The sequence below is a fragment of the Marmota marmota genome, unplaced genomic scaffold (genome assembly GCF_001458135.2).
Source record: "Marmota marmota marmota unplaced genomic scaffold, marMar, whole genome shotgun sequence".
In the NCBI taxonomy this organism is placed as follows: Eukaryota; Metazoa; Chordata; class Mammalia; order Rodentia; family Sciuridae; genus Marmota; species Marmota marmota.
Genome location: NW_025999853.1, coordinates 27,808,325 through 27,824,447, shown reverse-complemented (window position 1 = coordinate 27,824,447; position 16,123 = coordinate 27,808,325). Strand labels below are relative to the sequence as shown.

At 35.9% G+C, this 16,123-nt stretch overlaps 1 protein-coding gene across 3 annotated transcripts in view; it reads left to right on the top strand.

The window, feature by feature from the left end:
- Positions 1 to 16,123, top strand: part of Acss3 (acyl-CoA synthetase short chain family member 3) — a 162,590-nt gene that overhangs the window by 120,086 nt on the left and 26,381 nt on the right. For all 3 annotated transcript variants that reach the window (XM_048804582.1, XM_015482962.2, XM_048804586.1), the window contains 2 exons: positions 8,596 to 8,691; positions 12,071 to 12,134. In XM_048804582.1, coding sequence (XP_048660539.1) covers positions 8,596 to 8,691; positions 12,071 to 12,134 — 160 coding nt within the window. The remainder of the gene's footprint in view (positions 1 to 8,595; positions 8,692 to 12,070; positions 12,135 to 16,123) is intronic.

The following is a 16,123-nucleotide window of genomic DNA, read 5'->3' as shown; positions in this document are numbered from 1 at the left end:
CACAGACACAGTGTCATCTCGGCAATGTGCAACAAGAGATGCTGTGACAGTACCCATCTGGTGAGAGAGAGAAAACGTCTTGACGTCATCACTGTTGCCTGGTTACAGCCTTTTTTTCCCCCTCATCTAGAGCTGTTTTCATTAGTTTAAAGTAGGTGACTTTTAATAATAATTTGAGAAGCAGGAGCTTAAAGGTAAGCTACATGAATTTGTTAGTAGAGGGAAAGATCTTTTTTGAATTGCAAGGCATGTTTGGTAAGACTTTCTCTTTTTAAAAGTGAATAACTGTTTACAAATTGTTAATCCACCTGAAAGTGAATTCCCAAACCAAGCAGTGTTCGTTGGTTCAGATATTGTCATCTTTACAGAATTGTAATGTGGAAAGAACATCAAGGTTTTTTTTTTAAATACGATTACATGAATTAGTTAGGAGATATATAATTGTTTCTTAGAATCACTATTTCTGCTCATTATTTTATTAGTGATACTGTTTTGCCAAGAGACCAAACACTGGGAAATTGATTAATAATATAGTTGGTTTGGTCTTTGAAATAACATCTATTCTAATTCTCCTGCCATTGGCAAGGTTCACATTTAATCCACCATAGAAAGATGCAAATATCATGTTTTTATAGATCTTCACAAAGACAGGAGTTTCTAAACATTTCCTTGGGGAGTCTTACTGTCTGGAAATTGGATTCCCTCTGTGTCATACAGAGCCCTACACTGGGGCCCACTGGCCATACAAAATAGTTCATAATTCCTCTTTTGCTGTCAATTTTAATTTGGAAAACAGCAGGTGACTATGCTTCTTGGGAAAGCAATGTGGTAGTCAAGAGTGGTGTTGAATTGTGATAAGACTGTGCTTAAATCCTTGTTCCTCTATAGCCGTGAGCAAGTCCTTCATGTTCTGCTCAAGAGTTTCCTCATGGGTTTCAAGGAAAGCTCTAAATGAAGTGAAATATGCACAAGCAACCTAACAGAGTTCCTGGTCTGTAGTCAACACTCCATATGCAGTATTGTCCTTTGCTTATCTTTTCTGTGAATAACTCTTCGTGACTGTAAAGGCCATCTTTAGTATCCTGACCTACGGATATTCCGTATTCAAGAAACCTTAGAATCTTAAGAGCTCTGTTTATTCATAGAGTTTAATTTCTTCAAGTCATCTTGCTTAATAGCGTCAAAGCCAGAGCTCTCATTGTTCTGTGTGGCCCAGGTTCTCTTGGTATGTTTTATCTTATGCTTTCATTAACTCTGCTTTTCTTATCCAATTGAACTGCAGGCTATTTATGGACTTCTTCATTGAGTCATCCACAATATCGTGGAAAGGAAGTAGGATAAGACCAGTATCTCACAGCTTGAATTAATGGTTTGCTTCCAGCAGAAAAATTCAAGTTGCTTTGAATGAAGTATTCTAAACTATAATCGAACTATCTCCTGAACACAAAGATCAAATTGATTATCTTTCACCAGTGGTCATCTCACTGTTTCTGCTTTCTTTTTGCTATCACCATTCAAGTTATTTATAGCTCACTGTGTAGATTCAGAGGTGGAGAGAGTGATTTCTGTACAAATTGCCTCTCTTCCCATCATGATTAATACAACTCAGCAGTACCAGGCTGCTGAATTAATTTATTTTTAGTACTTCAGATTTCAACACAGACTACCATCTTCTCAATCTACTTTGCCTAACTGTAGCGTTTCAGAACCACCACAGATGCAGCAGGAGCCCCATATTTACTGAGCTAAGCTTCTGAAGTCACCACCATGTCCTTTCCCTTCATCTTTACTTACATGTACTCTTTCTGTATTGTCTTTAATTTCCAAACCCAAAACCTTGGTGTTTATCCTGGACTTCTTCTTTCCCTTTTCCCAGATTTCAACAATGATCAAGACTTTTTCATGTTGGTATTTGGTCGTACCTTCCCTGTATCAGACTGCCAACATCTAACTAATTTATTGCTCTGGGTTTGGATTATTAAATTGGTGTTCCAGACTGTTAGTGAGGAGATTTTTCTATAAAGTGATTCTGAGCCAATTGCCTCTACTGGTCTCATTATTTCAGTTATTGTTCCTTATCTGATACCCAAATTTCTTTACATGCCATGGAAAGTATTTAAAAATCTGACTCTGTTTACCTCTTTCACTTTTTCTTTCATCTCTCTTAGTCTGCCTACCACTACTAGGCTTTGCTGTGCTGAGTAACACAAGGTTCCTTCTTGTTTTCATTCCAGGACTCCACACATATAGCTGTTTGGTATACTATTCCACCTTTTTCCTCCCAAATAATTGTCTTTCAGTGAGTAGCATATACTTAATAAATACTTACTGAAAAGCTGACCTTTGAGTATCATTCCAGAAATAAGAAAAGTTTGTAATAGAATTCTAGCAGTAACATAAAATCTCTCCCTTCTTGAAGTTCTCTATTTCTCCTCTCTGGTTCCTTTGGGGACTGCATTCTGTGATTTTCCTATTTATTTCTTAAGAGCCCTGATCTCAATGATGAGAACTGTAGCCTAAAATCATGTCAGAAATTTTTATTTACTAGCCAGCAAGCATTTCCTGAGCACAAAATGTCAGAGACTGGATTATTTGGTTCTGATGATACGGTTGACTCTCAGGCACGCAGAAGAAAAAACATATTTCAGCTGCAGGCTAGGAGAATGCCTTTATGTAACTATATGCACAATTATTTTTGAGGATAGCACTCTATCTTCTAAAAAAAAAGATTTTGCAATATTTTAGTGGCAAATGCTCTGAGTATATATGACTACATAAAAAACATTACACCAAAAGCTGAACAAAAGGACCATATCATGATTTTGTGGATCTGGTGCTCTGTGTATTTTTGATAGAAATAACTCAGATAGTACTCAGTGGTGAGTAGGCTGGTTCAGAGGGTCTGAGTTGGCTTTATTCTACTTACTGCAGATGATGAGAGGGCTGGATTCACCCAGGACTACTGACTGGAATTGCTGCCCATACCCTGTGTAACTTGAAGGACTCAGGGTAGTAGACCCTCGGTGCATGGAAGCTAAGGGGCTTCTGGAGATAGTGCTTGCCTATATCTGTCATAGTGCCCACATCACTGTTGTCAAAGTATTCCAAAAGTGACCATAAATTAAAGAGAGGAGACATAGAACCCACCTCTTGGTAGGAAGAATATTGAATAATTTTGGCCATATTGAATCTAACACTGTGCATAAATTGAATAGTTGTGCATTTAACTTTTGGGACAATTCATAATTTACACTTTACTTATCATTCTGATATAACTTTGGTTAATATTTTAATGTGTATCTTGCCTAGATGTATACTGTGACTCAGCACATATTATGAACCAAAAAAGTATTTTATTGTACAATCTGTTTTACCACATTTTTTTTAGAGAATATATTCTGAGATTTATTTTCAATCAGTAGACAGTCTTCTGTGGTAGTTGAATGGCCTTGCATTATTCCTTAATTGAAATCCTTCCTATTTTTGAACAATCTTCTAAACTCTAACATAAATAATACTATGAGGAACATACTTGTCACTATATATAAACTGTAAGTATATCCTTGTATATATTCCTTGAGATGAAATAATTGGGTTAAAATTATGTGATTTTAGGACTATATGTAATTTTAGAACTTTTTGTAAGTGTTGCCAAATTACCTTTCAGAAATGCATAGATACATAGGTAGATAGATAACAAAATGATTATTTTTAGTTTGTGTGGGCCATCTACCAATACAATTTGAATCCATCTACCACCGGAGTCCTAAGTACAATCTTGTGAATTGTCATAAGAATTGGTTTCTGATGTTCAGGGAGTCACAGGATCTATTACCCCATTATTCTAATGCAGGTCTATGTCTCTGTCTTTCCTCTCATTCATCTCTCTGGAAGTCGAAATATAATAAATCTGGCCGTAAAATCGTTGCAGTATTATGAAATGATCTTTCCCCTCACTTTATCTCTGACCTTATTTCCTATTAATACTTTCTGCTTTAACACATTCGTTGTCCCATTGTTCTGGAACACTCTAGGAAAAAGTCCCTCTTTCTAAATATTTCTGTCCCATGTCCTCATTTCTTTCAGGTGTTGACTCAAAGGTCACTTTCTTGGGCTGGAAGATCAATCCTGCTCAAACAATATAAAATTGCAACCTCTTGTGACATTTTATAACTCTGTCTATGCTTTAGTTTTTTCCTAGCATTTATCGTTCTTTAATATATATTTTAATTTTGTATATTGTATATTGCTTGTCTCCCCAACTAGAATGTGAACTCTGTGAGGGTAAGGATTTGAGTCACTTTGGTTTATTGCTGTATCCTCATATCCTTAGTTCTTAAAATAGCAGCTAGTTCATAATAACTATTCAGTGAATGTTTGCTAATTAAGTGAACTATACCACCACTGCTTCCATTTGCAGATATGACAGCCTGTTCTCACTCCCTGCCATAAGGAATTTTCTTCCTCTGCTGAGACTTAGTCTAGGTGACCGGCACACCCTCTGTGTTCTCCATGACAACTTCAGGAGTGATTTACTTGCCTGTTATATTCATATACTTCTTTGAAATAGTCTGGACTAGGAAAAACTGTTTAATTTTTTTGACTAGGTCTGAGTATTTATCATATATAAAAAGAATATTTCATTTTCTCCCTATAGTCTTATAGTTGGATTAAATGCAATGTGCATAACATAATCATTTTTGAAATATTATGTCTGTTAGTTCTTTCTTTTTTCCCCTTCAGTTAGAAGTTTTTTGTTTGTTTGTTTGTTTGTTTTTTAAGGAAAATTCCATTGGGTAGCAACTCACTATGCAACAGAGTGAGGCAGTAAGATTCTATGAGGTTTCTGTATTGGCTTCTGCAGATGAATGAGATAAATGTGCCTGTGTGACACTCTTCACATGTATTGGTTCCTTGCCATCCTCCTACTGGTTGTCTCTGAGCTAAAGAGATTGTACTGGTGATTTGCTTAGTTTTTTTTTTTTTTAAATTGCTTTTATTTTTTAAACACATGACAGCAGAATGCCTCACAATTCTTATTACACATATAGAACACAATTTTTCATATCTCTGTATATAAAGTATGTTCACACCAATTCATGTCTTCATACATGTTATTTGGATAATGATGTCCATCACGTTTCTCCATCATTGCTAATCCCCTTCCCCCTCCCTTCCCCTCCCACCCCTCTTCCCTGTGTAGAGTTCATGTATTCCTCCCGTGTTCCCTCTCCCTACCCCACTATGATTGCTTAGTTTTACTTCTCTGTATGTGGTTAGATATCTTTGTAAAGTTTTCTCCAAATGCAGTTTCCAATTCTCTTCCTTAAGGAGAATGTTCTGGTTTGTTTAATGTAGCTATTTCCCACTCACAGCAGGACATCTGTACTTCCTCTCTCCCTAGATAACTGCTGGCCAGTTAATTATAGCCTGGGTGGTGTGCAGCAGATGTTTTAGGAACATCTTTGAGGTGGGGCTCTGAGAGCCATTAAGATTTTAGTCAAGAACTGCAGCCTGAGGGCTTTCTCTATCCAGAAAGTCTGTTCTGCACTTGGCCAGCTTGGGAGACTGGACAGGTATAGGTCCACGTGTAGGAATGTGTGCCACATGTGTATATGTTTGTGCTGCAGATGGATCAGTCTTTGATCTTAGGATGTTCAGAGGTACAAAGAGAGAAACCAAAGTGTCTATGATGGCCTTTCTCATCCTGCTTTTATCCTAATGACGGCTCCTATTGGAGTTTTAGGAACCACCATTTTTATTTTTTTTCTGATGGTATCATCTGTACTTCAGGAGCAATCGCTCTGATTCAATACCTAAATAAATTTCAAAATAAGGTCAATAGGATACTTGAATTTCCAATGTTCAAAGCATAAACTTATTTCATCTACTTCAAGTAACCTGAATGAATCATCCTTCTCAGTGCCCTTAAAATCTAGATTCAAGTTCATTATACTGAAAAACTCACTTTTTGTAGCTGTATTGTAATCATAAACTAACAAAACAGCTGAAGGTTAAGAATAATAATCTCTATACGAAGATACTTAAGAATCTTGGGAGGTGTGAGTGTCAGCCTACTCAGGCGGGGTTGGTGACAGTGTCTAGCTGATCCGTCCGTCCGTGTATCCTCCTCCATTTGAGACTGAGCTTCCTTCTCGCTCCCTTTCCACACTCACCTTCTCCCAGTGGGATAAGAACAAAGTGCTGACATCTTGTATAATAATCTACAGCAAGATGGAATCAAGTTTGGAGTAGTTTGAGTTTTGTTGTCATGAGGTGTTTTTCATTGTTTTTTGTTTTGTTTTGTTTTTTTCTCTCACTAGGTGGTAGGTACTGGAGCCATAGGTGGGAACCACTGGTGTCTCACTTGTAGATTCTAGAGCCATCTGTTGACAAGTAGTGGAGACCTTCTGGTATCAAGAACTGCAGAGAGTTTGAACTCATATAATAGGAGTGCCCCTCTTCATAAACTAAACTGGGCAAAAAACATTTTTGAAAGAGGCTGATTTAGCAGCTACCTTCCACCAGGGTTGAAAGAGAAACAGAAGCAGGTTGAAGGGGTGATCTCCTTTCCTAATGTGTCCTCGTAGCCTCTGATCCTGTATGGAACAGAACTTGGCATCCTGTGGACCTTTAAGCACTTCACTCTATAAGGTTGCTTTCTGTCCTCTCTCTTGCTTATGTCTCTCAAATCAATTTTGAAGGAGAGCCCAGGTAAATACCTAGACATTCAGAAATAAGATAAAATACAACAAAGGAGAAAACGCTGTTAACCCTTCCAACCGTGTGGATTTCCTTCTGTGCTTTGATTGTGCTGTGGGGTAAATGGGCAGGTATGGCCTGACTGTGGAATGCCATTTCATAAGGCTTCTTCCCAATTTTTGTCATGATATAAAACTATTTGTGGACTCACTGTTAGAACATCAGAATTATCTAGTTCTGGTGACTTTCTCAGACTTAGCATTGAGCATATAGCTTAGCATCCTAAGCACTAGACTGTGACTTAGGAGCTATGTTTTCATGTTCAAGAGTCCATCTTCTGTTATTAATGCCAGATGAGCCACCATTTGTAAAATGTGAACAACAAACTGAACTACTCTGGAAGGGTAAGGAACAGTCATAAATTCTTCCCATCATTCTAAGGTGATATAAATGTATAGTAAATTATGGTTCACAGCATGGAAGAAGGAATACATTCTGCATATTTAGAAAGATGAATGTTTTCTAATTTTTTGGATTACTTTGTATATGATTGATTTGACAGTTAATCCCTTGCAGGTATTTTTGTGTAAGTTTGTGAGTATAATGTTAAGACAGTAGTTCCCAAACTTTTCATATCAATGTCCTCTTATCCTCCCCTTCCATACATAAACATTTTATATCCTTAAGATTCTGGACACCCCAAATTTGTATTCAGGTATAACAAATGCATTCCTCCTTAAAAATGATCCTATTTTAACTTGAGATGAAGAAAAGAAATTTAACACTTTTTTTAGTCTATGTAAGCTTATTATAACTTTATGGTCTTGATGAACTACTATAGCATGAACATATGCCTTCCTATGTCTAGGGGCTTCTAGACTTGCAGGGTCAACAGACCCAAAACGAGTTGCTAAAGCACTGACAGATTCAGTGTGAGATGCAGGGTCTCTAGGCAAGTGCAGTTGTTAGGAAATTAAAGCATGACATTGTTTGCACATTTATTTTAAAAACAAAGGAGGCTGTTTAATTCAGAGAACAAGCTACAAATACCTGAAATGTTTAGCCCTGAGCTATAATTTATAATGATATACATAATAACTTAGGTGAGTCAAGAGAAATCATCTTTCTAGTGATCTGGCTTTTAACCTTTGTTGTAAAAGCTTCACAGCCATAGCATTTTCTGTTTTTCATGGCTCTTGATCTACCAACAAGCAGAGTAGAGCAGCCTTTCTCCTCTTTAGAAGAAACACTACTATATACATTATTATAAATCCATACCTTTAAGTTCTAAAACTATAGAAACATTATAAATTATTGTATTATTTTATTTTTAAATAATACATTTGAAATATTCATCTCTTCCTAATGCAAGTGAAGTAGGAGGCAAACTAGGAGGGGTTAGAATGTGCATGCAGATGAGGAAAAGATTAACATTAAACAAAGACGAGTAGGGGGAGAGAAAGGGAGAGAGAAGGGAAAGCATATGGAAATGGTAGGAGACCCTCAATGTTACACAAAATTACATATAAGAGGTTGTGAGGGGAAAGGGGCGGGGGAAACAAGGGAGAGAATAGAACAACAGCAGATGAGGTAGAGAGGGAAGATGGGAGGGGAGGGGAGGGGGGATAGTAGGGGATAGGAAAGGTAGCAGAATACAACAGTCACTAATATGCCACTATGTAAAAATGTGAGTGTGTAACCGATGTGATTCTGCAATTTGTATTGGGGTAAAAATGGGAGTTCATAACCCAATTGAGTCAAATGTATGAAAGATGATATATCATGAGCTTTGTAATGTTTTGAACAACCAATAAAAAAAAAGAATGTGCATGCAGAGGCAGCATTATAATTCCACATTGAAACACTGCATGATAACTGCATTTCTTTCTTCAGAAACTGGATCTCCAATTACAGCATCATGCATTGGATTAGGTAACTCTAAAACACCTCCTCCAGGACAAGCAGGAAAATGTGTTCCAGGATACAATGGTAAGAAATGACTGTGATCATTTTAAATATGTAATGTTAATAAATTTAGATATTTTCCTGCTCCTAGTATATATATTATGTTTTATGAAATCTTCCATGTACTTAATAGGTATCTCATTGGATGAATGCACGGTAGCAGATGCCTGTAATCCTACTGGCTCAGGAGGCTGAGGCAGGAGGATCACAAGTTCAAAGCCAGCCTCAACAAAAGCAAGGTGCTAAGCAACTCACTGAGACCCTGTCTCTAAATAAAATACAGAATAGGGCTGGGGATGTGATTTAGTGATCAAGTGGCCCTGAATTCAATCCCTGGTATCAAACAAAAAAAATGAATGTCTTAAAATTTTTAAAAATATTTGTTTTAGATGTAGGTAGATACAATAACCTTTATTTTGTTTTTATGTGATGCTGAGGATTAAACCCAGTGCCTCACATGTGTTGGGCGAGAGCTCTACCACTGAGCTACAACCTCAGCTCAAATGTCTTAATTTTTGCTGTCAAAAGTAACATGGTCTTCCAGGGACATGTTCTATCTAAATGGTTGTAACAGCAAAAGAGCAATATCATTTATAAGGCACTTGAAGAATGTGGTGTGATATGACTGTGGGGAACATAATGTTGAAGCATATTTACTTTAGAGACACTGTAGCCATTTAGAGATCAGTAGCGTGATACTCAAAGAGACTAAATAATTTTCCTTGGATAGCTTGACTGGTTAGTTCCTCAGGACAGTGTAAACCACTGTGTTTTATCTCATTTGTTTCTTGCTTTTGTTACAAAATTGGCTGCTGATTCCCTAACACATACTACTCTTAATTTAGGCATGAGGAGAAGGCTTTTTAATCTTATTGGGTGAAAATAAGATGAATAAGAGTTCTTTTTTTGGGGGGGTGGGGTACTGGGGATTGAATGTAGGGTGCTCCACCATTAAGCTGCATGCCTGGACCTTTTTATTTTTATTTTGAGACAGGATCTCCTCACTAAACTGTTGAGGCTGGCCTTAAACTTGCAATTTTCCTGCCTCACCTTCCCAAGTCACTGAAATTAGAGGTATGCACCACTATATCAGTCAAGTGAGGATTCCAAAAGAAAACACTTCTTTGATGCTGGCTTTAAGTAGCAGAGGTATATTTTTTTGTATTTGTTTTAAAATTTATAGCAATCATAATAATAGGTGAATAATTTCCCTTGGCTCCATTTCCTACTATATAAACATACAGCTAACTTTTCAAACATTTAGTTTTCATATTTCTGAATAAGAATAATACTTTCATATACTTTCTAAGGGAGCTGAATTGTGACATTATGGAGCAAAGCATTAACACAGTGCCTGGTCAATAGAAAGATGGAACAAATTTTAGCTAGTATTAACGTCTTAGCTAGTATTACTAGTGATGTTTCAGAGAAGCCAGACTGATTTGACTTTGATTCACATTCATTTTATTTATTTATCCATTCATTTTATAGGAAATGAAGAATGCGGCACCAAGGTTGTGTCATTTTCATAAGGTCTCATTATGTACCTTAATAGATTTTATGAGGAAAAGTCAGATTTAGGGAATAGAGTATGATTTACGGTAGAATACTTGGGATTGACCCTAGAGCTCTGTGAATGCTGGGCAGGTACTCTGCCAATGAGCTACACCCTCACCCCTCCCAGTAATATTCTTAACAAAATTTATAGAGATTTGTCTTTTGCCTCTCTAACATAAGAATAGTGCGTTTTCCTCCTTGAACAATGTCTACTTTGGGAAACCCAGGTCATTTAGTTTAAACTGGCAGCCATATTTATAAAAAGATACTTTAGACTCTTTATTCAGGATAAATATATAGTCAGTGTCTTCTCTAGCCATAGACAGGTGAACCCAAATTTAGTGAAATCCCCCATTTGAACAGCTCTGTCATCCCTGTTTCTTTTATCAGAAAAGATGCTTTTGTGTTGAGACATTTTTAGGGGTCACCAATGGGGGAGGTGTTAGACACATTTCCCTTCAGTATGTCTTTTGTATCCAGATGTAAGAAAGAGTGAGGCTTTGATGCCTCATAGAACTTCAGTACAGAAGTTTCTGGTTCTCTGAAAGCTGCTGGCTTGCAGACAATTAAACTCTCATAACCCAGGTACCAGAAAAAACCTTAAATGTGGTATAACACTTAATTTTACTTCATTGAGTACCTTATGCAAGCTTGTCACTTAACTTTCCTCTTCCCTAGTACAGTAGTTTTTTTTTTTTTTTCCTTTTTGGTACTGGAGATTGAACTCAGGGATACTTAACCACCGATCCACATCCCCAGCCCTTTTGTGTATTTAATTTAGAGACAGGGTCTTGCAGAGCTGCTTAGGCCTTTGCTAAGTTGCTGAGGCTGGCTTTGAACTCTTGATCCTCCTGCCTCAGCCTCCCAAGCTGCTCCCCTAGTAATTTTTATGCCAAAACAATAAAAAGGGAATTGCTCCTATATTATAGGTAGGAAAACTGAAGAGGTAATAGAGTATTCTCAGGGCACATAGCAATGTTGCCACTGTCCTGAGATTTGAGAAACAAAGATAAATTAGGCATGGCCTCTACCTCTAGTGAACTCACAAGCTAGTGAAATACAGACACTCATAACTCTACTAATTGTCAAAATAGTGTAAAAACAAAGTGCTCCAGGAGCACAAAGATGGGAGCACTTTTCTATGTATGGGCCCAATGTCTACCTCCTCTCATAGCTGCTTAAGTTGAATGACCTGGGTGAACAGAACCACATAAAGACCCCATTAAAGTCTAGATGATACTGATGTGTCTTCATTTTAGTTTGCAATGAGGGGTACTGAATGTGGATACAAGCTTAGAATAAACACATTCAGAGTTTTATCAAGATATCACAGAAGATATTTGAATAATATTTCAGAAGATTAAATTCAAGTAATTTAAATCTCATAAGTGGATATGAAGACTTAAATCAGAATAAGTGGGTTTTTGTGCTTTTTAAAAGTTTTATTTTTATTTTGTGTACTATTTTTGATGTATTTTAAACTTTATTTCCTTTAAATTTGAAAAGATGAACATATTCTAAATGTTCTTAACTGATGAGAAGGGTATAAGCAAATTAACAAAGATTATGAAATCTTATATATGCCAACAAATTTGAAATACAGTGTCTTTAAGGGAGATTATGAAGGAAAATTTATGATCTCATAGAGAATCAAACAAATGTCCATAATTTCTCTAGGATATTTTAACTATTTGTATATATTCAGGGTCTTAGAGGATTTAAAAATCACTTTTTAAGCTAGAGTTTGGCGGTTGAATATAGAAAATATGAAAAAAATGTTTACGCTTTAACATTTTTATTTTATAAACATTTTTATTCAAAATTTTATTTATATTTTACTTTGTAGTTATGATTTTGGATGACAACATGCAAAAACTGAAGGCTCAATGTTTAGGAAATATTGTGGTAAAGTAAGCAAACTTTTCAATGCTATTATTTAAAAGGGCAAAGTGGGTATAATATATTAAGGAAAATAATGGAGTTATTAGATTAATAGTATAAGTGAGGTTGTTGCAAAATGAGTCTGTATACTGCTAGAGAATTATATCAACTCTGTTGTAACTTAAAGATGGAAACCCCATAAAATATTTTTTTAAATTTACATAGAATTTTTTAAAAGATAAATCTTGCACTTTTTAAAAATAACTTTTTTTTCTGATTATACAAATAATGTGAAGATTATAAAGGAAACTTGTATCTAACAGCAATTCATTGTTAATTTGGAATACATGGTCTGTGCTGCAAAATGACATTGCAATCAATGTGGGACCCCATATATGGTAGTATTTCCTTAAGTTTAGGATGGAGGCTGAAAAGTTCCTATCACTTACTGGCATCATAGGGCAACCTGTTACTCATGAGCTTGTGTTCATGCTGATATAAACCTATGGCTCTACCAGTCTTTTGAAAGTATAGCACATAAGATTATATACAGTATGTTATAGTTGATAATCAGTATATAAACATGTTACTGGTTTGTATATTTACTATGCTAGACTTTTTATCATTACTTTAAAAGTGTATTCCATCTACTTAAAAAATATTTACTGTAATGCAATATAACAATTTATGCTGGCAGTGGCCTTATAAATATCATATTTGTCCTGCAATCAAGACTGCATCAACTAGTAGACTTATACCTTCAAGAAGTGTGTATAAAGCACTTTGTGATGCTCACATAGCATCTACATCACTCAGGACACATTTCTCAGAACATATCACATCATAAGGTGACATATGACTATATGGCTGTCTACTTTTTGACAAGCATTTTACATAATTGAATTAATTAGATATGTTTTCATAGATTACTGTTTTATCTTAAACCTTCCTCAGAAGCATTTTTGTCTTGAGGGTGCTGGGAGTTGAATCCAGGACTTTGTATATGCTAGTCAAGTGCTCTACCTCTGAGCTACCTCTTCAGCCCTTCAAAAGCATTGTTAATTTTTACTCTGTCCTGTAAAAGTCTTTGTATTCACTCTTTGAATTGTTATGATTATAAGTAATATTGTATTAAATACACTTTTTGTTTTGTCTTTTTTCCTTTTCTAATTATTGATATAGTATTTAATAATTGCTAAATGTATAATTACTGGGGTCAAAGAGTTACATAGTATAAAATTCCCAACTTAACCAAATACCACCATTCTTTGTTAACATTGTTCATCATTATTCAGTTGATAGGTAAAAATGCTACTGTTTGACATGAAATATTTAAAATTACTTTGCAATCAATACTTTAAAATTGTTAACACTAGCCAGGCAAAGTGGCGCATGCCTGGAATCCCAGCGGTTCAGAAGGTCAAGGCAGGAGGATCATGAGTTCAAAGCCAGCCTCAGCAAAAGCAAGGTACTAAGCAACCGAGTGAGACCTTATCTCTAAATAAAATACAAAATAGGGCTGGAGATGTGGCTCAGTGTTTGAGTGTCCCTGAGTTCAATCCCCGGTACAAAAAAAAAAATGTTGACACTAGTGAAAGCTGAAGTGGAAGTTGATTAAGTTGGAAGCCACATAATATGTGCATTTAAATAATTGGTACAGATTGTTTTCATTGATTCATCTTATTATCATTATTTTTTAAGGCTTTACTGATACTTCTTACGTAGTATAATTCACCAGAATGAGCTGCTATAAATATAAAACATTGTATGTCAGGTCTTAAAAGAGATTTGTTTTCTCATTTATTTCTCTTAGAATTCAAAAGAACTCTTATTACTTAGCATTCGGAGACTGTCTCCCTTTAATAAAATATTTTAAGTGCTGTGGAAATTACAAGAAAAGCAGTAGTAAAATGTATTTCTTCTCATGGAGATATTTTAACTTTACAAAAGTTAATAGAGCAGATACACACCATGGCACATTTTCTTCCTCATACTTTTATGTTATCAGTAAACATGTAGGCACTATATTATTTTTTGTAAAGTTTTGATTTAAAGATAGTATATCCTAAAATAGGGAAAAAAATAAATATTGAATATGCCATTAGTAGTCATAGTTCTCTAAATCAAAATCCATATTCACATAGAACAAGTTGAAATATGACCCATTAGGGGACAAATAGCAAGGGGGGTGGAGGGCTTGCTCAAGAAAATAGTGTGAACACAATTGTGGGTTGATGTTTAAATTGCTTAAGGAAGCACATGGTTTTTGAGAGCTTTTCAAAGCACTCTAACTGCATACATTTTTATATAACCTAACTATAAATGAGTCATCTATTTCATAAAGCAACTCTTTTAAGATCCCAGAGGTGGCATTTGATGTCAGCACAGTTTTGAACCTCTCCTGGGTTCTGTCACTCTAATTATGGGTAATTTTGCTCTGCATCCATTCAGAGATACTGAAATACAGCCATATCCCACATAAACTATGACTTTTCCTTATGGCCTTATGTTATTCCAAGTCCTTGAAAGTAACACAAATGTTGCCTTAAAGCAATCCATTGTCTAGATTGTTACCAGTTCAGAATGATTTTTTTCCCTCTGTATTCCTAAGCAGGGAATTTTATTTTATAGATCTGGGGTTGTGAGATTTTATTATGAATTATGAGGATGCAATATATAAAGACTTGCTTTGGGATTTTGTTCCTCCTATTGGTTACGGGTGAAACTGAATATCTAAAAAGATTACATATATGATTGCATTAGAAAGGTAAGGGGAAAATAATCAGAAAACAACCAAAGATTACTAAAAGGCATTTTTCTCCCCTCTCTGCCCTCAATAGAAAAAATGTGGAACTGTTTTTCAGAAAATCAATTTTATCTATGAAAGAAAGGACACACTTTTGAAAACCTCATTGCTAATACCTACTCTACTGTAAATCATCAATATAAAAATTTCTCATGCATGTCAGTGGCTGTTTGCAGCATGTGTAGAATGTTTTCATATTTACATCAATAAGAGTTGCTCATGTAGGTCCTCATGATTTATTTTAAAAAACACAGGAACAAAACCCACAAATCTCTTGATTAGCTTAGCTTTCCCACCTGCTTTGTTGTGGCATTCCAGACATAATTTCTTTTCTTTTCTGTGGACCCTTTACTAGAAGGTAAAAATTTTAATGATTCTTAAACTACTGTAAGCTATGGCATATGATAAACAGGATCCAACAGTTTTTAGTGTCTTAGAAGGTTGCTTGCATTCACAGAGTTTACCTTTCTAGCAGGAGAGAAAACTTCAAGCCCACATAGACATTAAAAAATTCTTTTGATTTTGAAGCATACTCCAAGCAGTTAATTTAGTGAGAAAGTTATGGTATCTGAGTTGCTATGAATACAAAATGCTCATGAATTTTAGAAGGTGCTCCTGTAATTGCATCCAGAGCTCTAAAGTGCAGAAATAAAACTGAGTCAGTAATTTTCAGGCAACAGAGAGCAGAGTATGAAAGAAAATTTTAACTACAATTGCCTGCCTTGGTACCACGGTGCTCTCTGTTATTAAAGCCATAGGTCTCTGGCTCTTCCTTTCTGATGGGCATACGTGTTTCTGACCAGATCTGTTGTTGCTATTGGAAATGCTGCTTATTCACCCATGCTGTGTTCTGCTGACCTGTGCCCCATGGACAGCGGTGGGTGCGAGGGAGCTGTATGGAATTGTCCAAGTGGCTTTTACTTAACTGCCTGCCAATTTCTCATTCTCCAGATATTGAACTCTTGGCTTTTAATGATATATATTTTTTTCACATCTCTATGCCTTCACAGCAGTGATTCAGTCACCATACTGCCATCTTGGGAAAGAGCCAGGACATCTCTCTTTTCATCCAGTATCCTTTGAGTAAAACCAACAATGTCACATAATCCTTCTCCTTTTTAAATCTCATGTACAGATCCTAGTATGATCCCTGGTTAGCCTCCTAATGACTCTCGGAGGCAGACAAAGGGACAGATATTATCCTCATTTCAG